We start from the raw sequence: 15,124 nt of genomic DNA on the forward strand, positions 1-15,124 counted from the left end.
TGTTAACTCATTAGAGGTCATTTGTCTTTCATTTTCTCTGTTCAGGGTGCTTTCGACTTTTTACTCATTAACCTATTGTGCTTGTCGTAAAGATACTGCCTTCTACTGTGGCGTGTGTACTGAGAGACCTTCAATAAATATTGTGTGGTGATGATAAAAATATTGCTGCATCCTGGTAGGAACATATCCGTATTCCATGCACACAGAAATTTCTAACGGTGATATTTATGACATGCCTGGCAATACTGCATTAAAGATAGCTTCTAATAGGATGTGCCATTTTGAACGAAGGACCACTTCAGCATTTCACTAAATAACTTTGTTTTGGATTTGCATTCGGCTCTCCTCTCTCAAATGCCTCTTTTGTGGGCCCATTTTTCAGATCTCATTCTTTCTCTTTCCTTTTATCTAGCAAAAAAAAAAAAAAAAAAAAAAAAAAAAAAAAAAAAAAAAAAAAATCAATGACTATTTGCGATTAAAATAGGGAAACAAAAGTAATCTCACTACAAGCAAAATATTTTGAGAGCAAGATCAACTGGTTTGCAAGTGAGGGACATTTGATAAGCCACAAAGCAAGCCACTGAAAAAGGTTGGTAAGGGTACCTCAGTATTTTAACCATTTGCCCCTTTGAAGTCTATGGCAATTTTGATTTAGTTGTAGTCTCTGAGCATTGGATTAAACTGACCAATACAAATGTATTCTGCCTTCCTCCCATGTCAGCGAGACTGCTAAAATAATAAGCTGTTTCTTTAAATTTATAGTCAGTGGACTAAAGGACAGTTTCCTGACTATTCTCTAAAAATGAACTCCTCTTTGCTTTGTTGAATGCTGGAATCTGTAGTGTGAGTCACCTCCTGACGGCCACCATCTGTACGTGTCTGGACTCTGGGCAGTGTCTGTCGTGACTTCTATGGGACTTTGATGGTGGAAGATGCCACTCACAGACAATAGCTGTTCTCTAGGATTCTCTGAATAGTTTTTCAGCATCTAGATTCTAAAGCGGATCTAGATGGATGAACAGTGCCTTCCTCCAGAAGCTGATTATTTGAAAGGTATCTTTTTTGTTTCTAAAGCGTTTCTTGGTGTCCTAGTACATGAGTCATATTTAATAACTACTACAGTGAGCAAAATGTGGGACACTACACACAAAAAAACTCAAGCACAAAGCCCTGCTCTCCCAGAACATATATTTTAAAATAAATTATAATAGAAGAACAGACCTTGTATCTGCAGGTAAAAGGGAATGCCAGTACCAACAGACATGGCTGTCCTGTAAGTGCACGGAACGACTTCTGTGCCACTAAGATTTTCTGCCTCATTGAAATTTGTGTAATATCCTAAAGTTCTGATCTGCAGTTACTTTTAGAACATACTCAGTTTAAGGGAATTATCTAAGTTATATGATCACATAATAAAAAGAAAGATCTGACAGAATGCATACACAATGCTGAACCTTAGTGTGACCACAGCTGCAAAGAAGCATCGCGGTATAGGAGGTTTGAGGAAACAATTTCTCCCTGATATTTTCTGGGCATTCTCTAAAATTTGTGCCTCTCTTTCTTATCTGAGAGATATGATTTCTTATATTATAAAGGCATATCATGTGCATAAACAAATTCCTCTAAGATGTCTGGTGTCAGACCTTGAAACACAACGTTATCAAATCGTGAAGTAGTAATCAAAGAATATAGAGGACAAGATATTCATATTTAAAACTGGGAATCCTTAGAGCCCATCAAGTCAGGAATCCAGAGACTAGCTATCTCACGAGAAAGATAACGTTATGGCTCTGGACACACAATTATATCCTGACCATCAAGAAAACTTGCCCCGTCTCGCTTACACTAAAAGATCATCTCTTACGTTGTGCCACTATACGGAAGAACAGGAGCTACAGAAATGCTGCCAGAAAGGGGGAGCCACTACAGATGAGAAGACAAAAAATCACGGTAATTATAGAAATACAAATGAGTTAGTGTTTGCAAACAAATATTAAAGAGAGACTACAAAGTGTGAAAAGGCAGAGATATAATAAGATTTGAGAAATGGAGCAGAAGATTGAAAACAGGTGTTAGACACAGAATTTCTGGTGCTGAGCACCAGAGGTAGGCAGAAGCGTGCTTCTATGTTCCTGCACTTCAGAGGTTTAAGACTACAATGGCTCACAAAAGGACCGCAGATGCATGATGAACACCAAGTGTGTAAGACAGTGGGGCACTGGAACACGTGCAACCCAAGAGGGTATTCTGTGCTTAACATGGGCTGCGCTTGGGTCAAGTGACCTAATGCATGGTTTAAGGAAGATTAAGCACACATACATATACATATGTATGGAATAGCACACAGGCATTTTATAGATATAAATGTGTGTGTATATATACATGCATACATTTATATCTATAAAATATGTGGTTCCTACTCCATTCCTTAAAAGTCTCTGTCCCCAGGTCTCTGTCCTCATCCTCTTCTCTGAGTGATGTCATTCATTCCCACAGTTCAACTATCATATACAAACCTTATCTTAGGGCTTCACTGGATTGCACATACATATACACACACATTTATATTATAATAAATTATACACATAAATGTGTGTATAAACATATTTATAATAATTTTTATTATTTCCGTACATCCAGAATGGCTATATTTAGCACAGTACAGATAAACAGCCAAAAGAAGCTAAGAAGAAATGCTGGGGGAGTCATCGTTCATCCGACTGTTCTATGTCCTTCATAGACGACCTTTTACAGACCTTCTTTCTCTTGTTCGGGAAGGTCTGGGAGCCTCATGTAAGACACAGGCGTGCAAAAGATGCACCTCACTGCCACAAAGGGGCTTGGGAAAAGGAAGCCGATTCAGAGTGCAAAGTTCCCATTTCCAAGATGATGTAGAAGACGTGTGGTGAGGGCACTGATCAGGAAATCATGATTTTGAGATTGTGAAAGACGAGAATGACTGAATGCACTGCCCTATTTTAAATTCCTGATGCCTTTAGGCAAGGAGTAATGTCCTCTGAGTATAAACTAACTACGAGGGCACTGGGGAAACCGGTTCATCTGTATTGAATGGGGTTCCTGGGCAAGTAAATTAAAATAATAAAATAAAAATAAAGAAACCATACAACTACTTGTCAAATAACTGATCTGAGTATTAAAAAAAAAAGACGGCGCTTCATTGGTCAAGGCAGCTGAAGTCATTTGCTCACGTAGAGCTGAGTGTCGCCATATTACATAACTAGTGCAACATTGATTAACTCTCTTTCCCTAATGATACTAAGCTTGAACATATTACTTCTAATGAGGTGGTCAAGGCAGAATGCCAATACATGGAGACAGCAGAAGGCATACAGACACAAATGTCAACTTTGCAGGTGAAGATCCTCAGGATGTCCCAACTACGGCCACTGGCTCAAGATCTTCCCCTCAACCCAATGTGCCTTATTCAACTATCGATACTTGAATCTCATGGTTCCTGGACATCACTTCTCAATTCCAGCTTTGCTCCTTCCATTGCAACCATTATTTTTTCTGTACTCACCATCATATTCTAGTTCTTGTCATCAAAGGGAACTACTGCTCCCCCTCTGAAATCTCAATCTTCAGTTTCCTATTCTGATCATGTTACCTCTTACTATTTTTTTCACTCACTTCTTCAACTGTATATAGACATATGCATATGCATATACACATACTCCACCTACTTCATTAAAGCCTGCAGTCCAGTTATTTGCCCTGCTATACTTCTCTGCCCATTCCTCTGTATATTTTCTTCCCTCCAGCTTGGATCCCATGAACCTCAATCTCAACCCCTCCTTTGTTACCCATTTCTTTCAGATAGAATCCCAACCTTCGATCTTTTGAACTGTTCCCATGTCCTGCTTGTATGCACACAGCTTCTCTGGTTCCATTACCAAAATGCAAAACATTTTTGCTTTTGGAAAATAATCACCAAATCATGTGCACTGGTGCCAATATGCAGGCATGCAATCATGATTTCTAGACTCAATGGGGTCTCACACATAACACATCCATGTCAATCTCTCTCTCATTGACCCGAGAGCCATTCCTAGCCTTCCTCCTGCTTTACATGGTCCTGCCCTAAATCCACTCTTTGTTTCTCAGGAGATAATCATGTCTGCCTCACAGAGACACTAGAGGACATGTGGCCATGTGTCCTCAGTCTCCTGTTCCCCTCACTGAGTTCTATTTGCATTCACCCCATTGCTTGTGTCGTGCCCTCTCATTTCAATGGAGAAAGCATCCTTTCAACCAACTTTCTGTTTGTTCACTAGATTCCATTGATTTGTCACCTTAGGAGCCTTGTTCTGTATTTCTTATCTATCCAGATTTTTTAAAAGTCAACATCTATTGAACACTTCCATATTCTGCACCACTCAGATAAAAACTTGCCATGTGTCATTTCATGTAAATTCTATAGTGACCCTGTGGAATGGGCACCGCTTTCCTGAACTCATTCTATTGGCTCCGTCTCTGCTCTTGCTCTTAGTCACATAAACATTGGTCAACTCTTACTAGAAACTCCCTCGATCCTTTGTTTTCTTCTAGCTCCAGCCCCATCTCCTTGCTTCCCTCCACTACCATGCTTCTCGAAAGAGTCACCTAAACATCCCCTCTCCTCTTCCTCACGGCCCACCCACTCCTCAAGGCTTTTCTCCTCAGACTGCACTTACTGTCTATAAAATGTGACGCTCCTAATTGTGAAAAACAATGGATGCTTTTCAGTTTTTATTTCCCCTGATATCTGTCACATATTACACGCCTTCAAGCCCTTCTGCCCTGAGCCTTCCTCTCCACTGACTTCCATAACAACACATATCCCTGATGTTATCACTTTGAAAACTTCTCGACCTTTCCTTCAGTGGTGGTTCCTACTCCATTCCTTAAATGTCTCTGTCCCCAGGTCTCTGTCCTCATCCTCTTCTCTGAGTGATGTCATTCATTCCTACGGTTCAACTATCATATACAAACCTTATCTTAGCGCATCACTGGATAGCAACATTAGATATTCCCAAACAAAAGTCTTCCTTGTCAATCTCCAGTTTATTTCTCCTCCTAGATTTTCTAACTTGGTTCATTCAATCTTCATATCACCATGTGACCAAGACGAAACTAGGTAGCTATCCTTGATGCCTAAAATTTTCTACTTGATTACAAAGAATGACTCCTACAATTATCTACTAGCATCACACATTATACAATTTTTGAAGGTTGCATTCATTTTACATGATGTTTGGTCTTTAGACTTTATACTTTTAGCATTTAACTTGAGATTGCCTTTTTAATAAAAACTTTTAATAAAGCATTTTAAATATTACTTGTAGGAAGTTATGGCTTTAGTGTAGTCAACCTGAGAGACGAACAGCTTATTTCATTAGGGGTAAAAAGAGGATAATGTCTTTTGTTCTCTGATTTTCATGGCAGGGGTTGGGTATTATCTGTGTTTCCCATCAGCTGCCCATCTGCACTGAACTTCTAAGGCTCTGCTAAGCTTTAGCCTACTTAGGATGACTCATTTTCTCCTTAAAATAATATAGAGAGATTTTTCTCCCTGAAACAGCATAGATATATTTTTCTCTGCAAGTCTGTGGTTCAGCCTCCTTACTGTTTTCTGAATCCCTGCTAATACTTCCCTAGATATGACAATCAGAAAGGGCAAGGGAAAGAGAATGCTGCAGGAGACTTCACCATATTTACCTTCTAATTCTTTTGTTATCATCAGGCATGTCAATATCTGGGCCGAGCTGGTAATGAAGTAGTTCAGTACCAAAGAGATCATATTCCAAGTAGCAGCCAAGCTGAGCAAACTCCAAGAGCTCCTTCTTATCAAGTATAGTCCTAGAGATAATATGAAGACATACTGTTACTATGAAGAGCCCATTTCCCACATGTACAGGGTAGAAGTTTTAAGCACAGTGTGTACAAGAACACAGTTGAAGTCAAGTAACAGAAACTGCTGAAATGGCTCTTAATGATATGACTATAAAACAGTAGGTTCAATTTGTTACCAGAAATAACAGAACTTACTCATCGAAAAGGGAGATTTCCCCTCTAAAGTACGTGGGTACTACAGACTTAGTTTAATGAAGCTTCCATTATTCCAAAGCAAGTTTGGAATTCTCCCTCAGAACCGTGTTCAGAATATGCCCCCGCACTCTTCAGATTCCTTAATGGGGTAAATTTTCATCCTCTAAGGACTGCTATGAACTATAACTATGGAAGGAAATCAGGCCTCAGGTCTGGCGAATTAGGTGAGTAATGCTAATCTGGGTAACACATGAAGCTTTGCCTTATGGTGGCAGGGTGATTTTCTTGTGAAGATTGTAAAGTGGTTCTAAAATTAATTCTAAAGCCTTTAAAGAATATCGTTCCAACATTTTCTTTAAGGCACAACACTCATATAGACATTTAAGTTCTGGAGTACTTATTTTTTAAATACAATTTATTATTTTATGATAAATTTTATGGATATCTTCTCATTTCAGTCGATATCATATAAAGAATATAACTATTTTAGGATGTAAGATTATGTAAATGAATGGGAAAGGAGAGAAATGTAAGACAAGTACAGGCCACAGACGAGAGCAGAGTATAGAGCACGAGTAGATTATCTCAAGAAATTTACATTATAGTAAGTAAAAGGAGATGCATTAAGGTAACCCCAAAATACCATTGTAGAGATCCAATCACACAGAGAGCTAAGAAGAAATGAAAACATCCTAGCAGAAGGCAACACGGGAAAAATATGTGAAGGAAAATATAGCCCATTAGACACTGTATGAAGGGAATGAAGGAAAAATATACCCCATTAGACATTTCATGGAGGGAATGAAGGACCTAGAGAAAGAAAGGGATTGTTTGGGATCCGAAATTGGCCTGGAGATGAGTTGAGAACATTAGACAATCATTGTCTTACTGGTTTTTTATCCACACCGATATTTCTAGTACTTTGGCAACTCCACAATGTGAAGATTAAAGCACTATGTTGTGGCAGGGCATGGTGGCTCACGCCTGTAACCTCAGCACTTTGGGAGGCCGAGGTGGGTGGATTACCGGAGGTCAGGAGTTCAAGACCAGCCTGGTCAAAATGGCAAAACCCCATCTCAACTAAAAATTAGCTGGGCATGCTGGTGGGTGCCAGTAATCCCAGTTACTTGGGAGGCTGAGGCAGGAGAATTTCTTGAACCCAGGAGACGGAGGTTTCAGTGAGCTGAGATCACACCACTGCACTCAAGCCTGGGCAACAGAGTGAGACTCTGTCTCAAAAAACAAAAACAAAACAAGAATTAGCTGGGTGTGGTGGCGGGCACTTGTAATCCCAGCTACTCGGGAGGCTGAGGCATGAGAATCGTTTGAACTCGGGAGGCAGAGGTTGCAGTGAGCTGAGATCGTGCTGCTGCACTCAGCCTGGGTGACAAGAGTGAGACTCTTGTCTCAAAAAAAAAAAAAAGCACTATTATGTGACCAGGCGTGGTGGCTTCCGCCTGTAATTCTAGCACTTTGAGAGACTAAGGTGGGTGGATCATTTGAGGCCAGGAGATCGAGACCAGCCTGGTCAACATGGTGAAAACCCATCTCTACTAAAAATACAAAGAGAAAAAGAAAAAAAAGCACTATTATGTGTCTATAAATCTGCCTCTAAGAGGATAGAAGTATTTTCGAAGCTTTTCTTACAAACCATAGGAGGACTAATTAAGCCTCCGTGTGCCATGGGTTGGGGAGGTTTCTCCTTTCCTGGGAGTTGACTATTGACTTTCATTCTGAGCTATTATACCCTGGCTGGCTCCTTTTCATTTTATTCACCAATTTAGCACAACGTAGAGTTCACGATGTTGTTTTAGGCAGGGAGGCTAAAAAATCTTTCCTTTATACTATAAAATGTACATTAGTTCTGTGCTATCTTCTATTAATACTACTCGTTTTCCATCTTCTTACCATGGAGACCATCTTTTGCTTCCAAAATTACTAGGCTGAAAGAATATGTGTTTTTCCATAGAAAACATATTCTGTTTTCCCCAAAGAACCATTCTTGAAAAAAAAACAAAATATACACAATCAAAGTAATGTTAAACCGGAAGAGGTAAGTTTAGTATTTTTCCTTTTGAGTAAATTCAATGTGTTAATTATCCAATATGGGCAAGGTAGTGGGGGAGGGGAGGAGTCGGGACGGAAATGGGCCACCAGTTACAGGCTGGATCATACTCTTTTGTCTGCTCCTAATATCTTTTTCTTTCTGTTGGCCCAATGCCTTGAGACTAAGTTTTCTAAATTTTCAGTGCTATATCGAGGCATATACTTAGTGAAAAGTCCATGGTAAATGTAAAGCCATAGAAAAGTCTTTACCCTTAGCGTCAACTGAAAATAAAAATAAAGTCACTTAGCAACATTATCATCATACTGACAACTGTAAGAACTTACCATGTGTCTGACATTGTGCAAAGGACATTACATTTATTATCTCATTTAATACTCTCCATAATCCTAGCAGGTCTCAATTTTAAAGACCAAGAAACTGAGACTCGAGAGATTAGATACTGACTCAAGGTAATGTGCTAGAATTTAAATTCATCTCCAGGTTAGAACTTACTCTCTTAACCACCACTCTATATGGCTTCTCCTATTGTTAAATATATGTATTTTTTAACTCAAAGGACATTTTCCAGAATTACAATGACTGAATGTGTACAGAGTGTGTTTTAATTTTTAACTTGAAATTTGATTTCCTCCCCATGATACCTTCAAACTGCACTTGGAAAATGGAGAATTTACCATCAAAGGGTAGTGTCGGGGGAACAAAGTGAAAAGCCCAGAGAGGTAAGAAAGGATTCACTTGTGGAGATTTTTAGTTGCTAAGTCAGAGGGTAACTATATATAATAAGCAGGATTAAGTCTTTACAGTTATTTTTGACAATTTAAGTGACATAATCAAAAGAGAAAGGGATTATGGTAATCATGACAACTGCTTACTTTGTTACTATGGGCTATATATGTGTGTGTGTGTCTGCGTGTGTCTATGTAGTTATTCATTTTTTTAAACTGACATTTAGTGATATGACCCCCTCTGGATAACTAAACACTAGTGTGAAGGCTATTAAGAAATGAATATTACAAATACTGGCCAGGCATGGGAACTCACGCCTATAATCCTAGCATTTTGGGAGGCCGAGGCAGGTGGATCACTTGAGTTCAAGGCGAGCCTGGCCAACATGGTGTAACTCCGTCTCTATTAAAAATATAAAAATATAAAAATTAGCCAGGTGTGGTGGCACATGCCTGTAATCCCAGCTGTTTGGGAGGCTGAGGTAGGAGAATCGCTTGAACCCAGGAACAGGAGGTTGCAGTGAGCCGAGATAGCACCACTGAACTCCCCAGCCTGGGTGACAGAGGGAGACTCTGTCTCAAAAAAAAAAAAAAAAGAAAAGAAATGAAAAAAAAGAAATGAATATTACCAATATTAAGGGGCACAGAGGCAACTTCGATCACTTGATCAGGCCTGTTTCCTGAAGCAGACCCGAAATCCAGCCGTCTGCTTGCCATCTCTACTTTGATGCCTAAGCAATTTCAACCTTCACATCTCCCACGCTGGACCTTTCATCTACCCTCCAAACTGGCTCTCCATTCTTGACTGCTTTCTTCCTCTGACATTCTACATTTAATCTATTGGGAGAGTATTTTGGCTCTACCTTCAAAATACGACCGGAATCCAGATACATCATGAACTTTCATACCACCCTTCTGACCCATATCACCCTCGTCTGTCGTAGGATTGCTGCAATAGATACCAAATTATTCTCTTAGCTTTTACCTTTGCTCAATTACAGTCTATTCTACATACTGCAACTAAAGTGCCGCTTCTATACCCAAGTCAGACTAGGTTTCTCCTCTGCTTAGAACCCACCAATGACTTTCTATTTCCCTCAAGAGTAAAAGCCAAGGCCTTATGGTGGCCCATGGGGTACGATGTGATCTCTCTTCACATGGTCTTGCAAAACCCTCATCTAAAAGAGGAATGGGGGTTGGGCGTGGTGGCTCACGCCTGTAACCCTGGCACTTTGGGAGGCCGAGGCAGGTGGATCACTTGAGGTCAGGCATTTGAGACCAGCCTGGCCAACATGGTGAAACTCCAACTCTACTGAAAACACCAAAAATTAGCTGGGCATGGTGGCATGTGCCTGCAGTCCCAACTACTTGGGAGGCTAAGGCAGGAGAATCACTTGAACCCGGAAGGCGGAGGTTGCAGTGAGCTAAGATCACACCACTGTACTCCAGCTTGGGCAACAAAGCAAGCCTCTGTCTCAAAAAATAAAGTAAAAGAGAAATGGGGAGGTGGCAGGCATGGTAGTTCACGCCTGTGGTCCCAGCTACTTGGATGGCTGAGTGGGGAGCATTGCTTGAGCCCAAGAGTTCAAGACTGCAGTGACCTATGATTACACCACGACACTCCATTTTGGGTGACAGAGCAAGCCCCTGTTTCTAAAAAGTAAAATAAACAAATAAAAAAATAAAAGAGGAATGGGGACTGTAGGGACCCAATCCTCCAGATGCAATGAAATATAAATGTTACCTACGTTGTATACGTTAACTGAGGAATGTTACCATAAGCAGCGATGCCTTTCTAGAGGAAGACTAACACTGTTTAATAAGATTCATCCATACATGTAAGTTTCAAAAGTAACCCCTGGCCAGGCACATTGGCTCACTCCTGTAATCCCAGCACTTTGGGAAGCCAACGTGGAAGGATCCCTTGAACCCAGGAGTCTGAGACCAGCCTTAGCAACAAAGCAAGACCCTGTTTCTACAAAAAAATTTTTAAAAATTAGCAGAGAATGGTGGTGTGTGCCTGTGGTCCTAGTTGCTCAGGAGGCTGAGGTGGGAGGATCATTTGAGCCCAGGAGTTCGAGGCTGCAGTGAGCTATGGTCACACTGCTGCACTCAAAAAAAAAAAAAAAAAAAAAAAAAAAAAAGTAATCCCTGTGAATTCTTATTCTGGCAAAAAACTTATATAAAGGGGTGTGACTTTGAGGAAGCTGATTTCTCTGTAAAAATGCTCTTAAAAAGTTCACAGTCACATGCAAGGGAAGATATCTTCAGAAGGGAAGCAATTAGGTTGATATTTTAGACATCAGGAAAATGCAGTTGAAAAAGAGAGGCAAGGCCAGATGCAGTGAGTGGCTCGTTCCTGTAATCCCAGGGCTCTGAGAGGCCTTCTGGGAGGGTTGCTTGAGCCCAGGAGTTTGAGATCGAACACTGAGAGACCCTGTCTCTATAACAAAAATAAATAAACAGAAAGAAAAAGAGGGGAAGAGAAATGTGCTGTCATTAAAAAACCAAGATGTATATACATATATATGTAGGGTTTTTTTTTCTAATTTTTAAACTGACATATATTGATATGACCTCCTTTGGGTAACTAAATATTAATGTGAAGGCAGTTAAGAAATGAATTCAACTCTGCATGGTGACTCATGCCTGTAATCTCAGCACTTTGGGAGGCCGAGGTGGGAGGGTCACTTGAGCTCAGGAGTTCTAGACCAGCCTGGGTGCCAAAGCAAAACGCCATTTCTACAAAAAATACAAAAATTAGCTAGGTGAGGTGGTGCATGCCCGTGGTCCCAGCTACTCAGGAGACTGAGGTGGGAGGATTGTTGGAGCCTGGGAAGTTGAGGCTGCAGTGAGTCATGATCAAGCCACTGCACTTCAGCCTGGGTGACAGAGCAAGTGAGAACCTGACTCTAAAAAATAAATAAATAAATAAATAAATTAATTAAATTAAAAAATAAAGGAAATGAATTCATTTAAATTCTTCTTACTGACAAAGCAAACTGAGTGGAAAATCCAGGGGAAGATAGTGTGAGTGATCACACATATTTTTCAAAGGAAAGTCCTGAAAATAAGTAGAATGTAGCATGAGATATTACTGAGAGGTTGAACGTGAAACAAGAAGATCAACACCTGATAATCATCAGGTATGTAACAGGGCCCTAGCTTGTTTAATCCTTACGGAAGCTCCATCAGGAAAGTGTGACTGTCCCCATCTTACAGATGAGGTCTTTAAGTCTCAGAAAAGATAAATTCAGCTCTCAACTTGAAGAGCTTCAAAGAAACCCAAACTGCTTTTGTGTTCAGAGGCCATGTTCTTAGACCAGGCTGCCCCTCGGGGGGTGAGAGCACCCAGGCACCATAGCAGCTCCCTTCCTCCCCCAAGGCACTCACTCTACGGAGACACACTCACCATCGCAATGACATCCAGGAGCAAGCACCTGGCGCCATGAACGTCTAACAAGGTGACTTACCCAAGTGAAATTGACATTCAGCTGGATGGCTTCCAGGGACTAACAAAGTGCTACTCAAGTTACATTTATGCAAGTGACATTCTTTTTCACTTGGAGAGGCCTGACCCCGAATGTCAGTATGTTAGCATAGGAAAATGAAATCTGTGTGCCGCCCAGCAGCTGAAGATTAGAGGTCCTGTCCCTCCCAGTCACCAGTGATCTCATAGCACATCTTAGAACAGTAGAGGTGCTAACCTCAGCCAGTTTTCCTCATTCTGCATTCTATATCCATGAATAATTCTTGAGAGGTTTGTTTTTTTTGAAATGGAGTCTCATTCTGTCACCAGGTTGGAGTGCAGTGATGTGATCTTGGGTCACTGCAGCTTCCACCTCCCAGGTTCAAGTGATTCTCCTGCCTCAGCCTCCAGAGTAGTTGGGATTATAGGCGCCCACCACCGTACCCGGCTAGTTTTGTATTTTTGGTAGAGACAGGGTTTTGCTATGTTGGCCAGGCTGGTCTCAAACTCCTGACCTCAGGTGATCTGCCTGCCTCGGCCTCCCAAAGTGCTGGGATTACAGGTGTGAGACACTGTGCCTGGCCATCCATGAATAATTCTATTCTTTCTTACTCCAATCTTTCCCAGCTTTTAAGGTAAGTATTTTTCGCTTCCTCTCCTGAAAAGTCAGTAAAGTGACTGTGACACACAGAACAGCTACCACACTGCACACTGAAGAAAAGTTCCTTCTTCAAGGTGGATGAAATGACTGCAAAGTCATTTGCAAAATATCCTGGGATTTCCCAGAAGGAAGATGAGATTTTTGTAATAAGTACTTGTTCACGTCATTCCTATGGTATCCTTTCTTCTGCTGCATATTTTATACTTTTGCTCAACTAATAGGTAATTTTCCTGTATAAAAGAAACAGGCATAAATTTAGGGAAAATATATGGCCATCGGCTAAAAAAAATAGGGTGTCAAAAGTGATTTGGCTCTTTATTTTCAGAATACAGTTATCGTTTACCCAGTTTCTTAAGGCTGGTACTAAAATGCAAGACCTTTGATTCTATTTTTCAACCCCCTTTTATATTCTAGATCTTATCCATATGCTGAGGGGTTTAGTTTAATGTCAAAATGTACCCTGAGCGGAGAAAGGAAGTCTGCACGAAGTGATAATTTAGACAAGGGTCTGTGGGCTCCCTAGGTAGAAAGAGCTAAGGAGCAGAGGCAAGAATTTGATCCATGGGTAGGAGTGAGATAACAAAAACACCTACCATTTGTCTTGGGCTTTACAGTTTCAAATAACTCTCATAAATTCATTCAGCGAACATCTACCATCACCTATCTTGTGCTATTCTCTGCGTTAGGAATATAGATATGAATAAGAAATTTAAGATGCTGTCTCAAGGAACTTAAAGTCTGCAGAAGATAGATATTTAAGCTAATAATTATAATTAAATGTGTCAAAACGTTTAAGTACAAATAAATACAAAGTATTACAAAAGAAGAATGATGCACTTAATTTTTTTCACTTGATTCACTTTGATTCACTTGAGTTGTGTCTTAAAGGACACTATTCAGACAAATGTTGGTAGGGTTCAAGATGAACAATGCAGAGAGGCCAGGCACATGGCTCACGCTTGTAATCCCAGCACTTTGGGAAGCCAAAGCAGGTGGATCACGTGAGGTCAGTAGATCATGTGAGACCAGCCTGGCCAACATGGTGAGACCCCGTCTCTACTAGAAACACAAAAATTAGCCAGGCGGGGTGGCAGGTGCCTGTAATCCCAGCTACTTAGGAGGCTGAGGTAGGAGAATTGCTGGAACCTGGGAAGTGAAGGCTGCAGTGAGTCAAGACTGTACTACTGCACTTCAGCCTGGGTGACAGAGTGAGACTTTATCTCCAAAAAAAAAAAAAAGAAATCCAGAGTCCCACCTGCTGAGAGGCAAAAAGGGAGCTTGCCATTACTGAATATAAGGGTGTAGTAACGAGAGATAAGGTGGACGGAGCGGAGGGAACCGGACGACCAAGGTCTTCAGATTTTGTGCCTGAGGCAAAGGTGACCCATTGGAGGGTTTTAGGTCAGGATCAGGGATATAATTAGATTTGCCTTTGGAAAGATCTGGTACATTGTGGAGGCTAGATCTGGGACCAAAACTAAGGGAGGGATTCGTGTTTGGAGACTTATAATAATTCAAATGATGAATAGGGGGCCGAATTCACAGAACACCAGAGGAGGGGATAGGAGAGCTTGTTTGGGGATGGGAGGGAGGTAGACAGGTCTTTAGGCTAACAGCTGGGTGAATAGCACAGTAATTAGCCAGATTATGGAGTAAAGCAGCAAGAGTAAAGGATGGGGATGGGGCACTGGCACCACAGGGACAGCCATGCGGGAGGAGGATCACAAGCCTGTCTTGCTTGGGCAATTGATTAGATGTTGGTGCCATTAAATAACAAGAACAAGAACAATGAGAAGGTTGTGAAACTCACAATAGACTGGTGAAATAATTATGTCACATATTAATGTCATTGCACAAATAAAGAAACTAAATGCAGGTCTTCTTTAAAGGGATCAACAACCCAGTATTCCAACTCCTAATCTAGTGCCCTTTCTGCTGTGATGAGCTTTGATTTTTTATTGTAACTCATCAGCCATTTCACTCCGTGAATTCCTGGGGCAAGTGGTGGACCCATGAGGGTGGCTCTATGTGGCTCATGGAGCTAACTCAGGCCCTGACATCTGAAGAAACATAAACTGCATTCCCTGATACAACTTACAGACTTGATCAAGTATGTTTTAAAAATTGGCATACAAATAAAATAACAACAGAAT

General features: G+C 40.8%; 1 protein-coding gene across 4 annotated transcripts in view; it reads right to left on the minus strand.

The window, feature by feature from the left end:
- Window positions 1–15,124, minus strand: part of PTER (phosphotriesterase related) — a 79,929-nt gene that overhangs the window by 6,894 nt on the left and 57,911 nt on the right. For 3 of the 4 annotated variants that reach the window (XM_064368401.1, XM_064368404.1, XM_064368402.1), the window contains one exon: window positions 5,719–5,859. In XM_064368401.1, coding sequence (XP_064224471.1) covers window positions 5,719–5,859 — 141 coding nt within the window. Of the gene's footprint in view, window positions 1–26; window positions 409–5,718; window positions 5,860–15,124 lie in introns of those variants that run through there. The other variant, XM_064368403.1, reaches the window with a different exon arrangement.

Source organism: Aotus nancymaae, unplaced genomic scaffold, assembly GCF_030222135.1.
Source record: "Aotus nancymaae isolate 86718 unplaced genomic scaffold, 86718_ANA_hifiasm-v0.15.2.pri h1tg000077l, whole genome shotgun sequence".
Classification (NCBI taxonomy): domain Eukaryota; kingdom Metazoa; phylum Chordata; class Mammalia; order Primates; family Aotidae; genus Aotus; species Aotus nancymaae.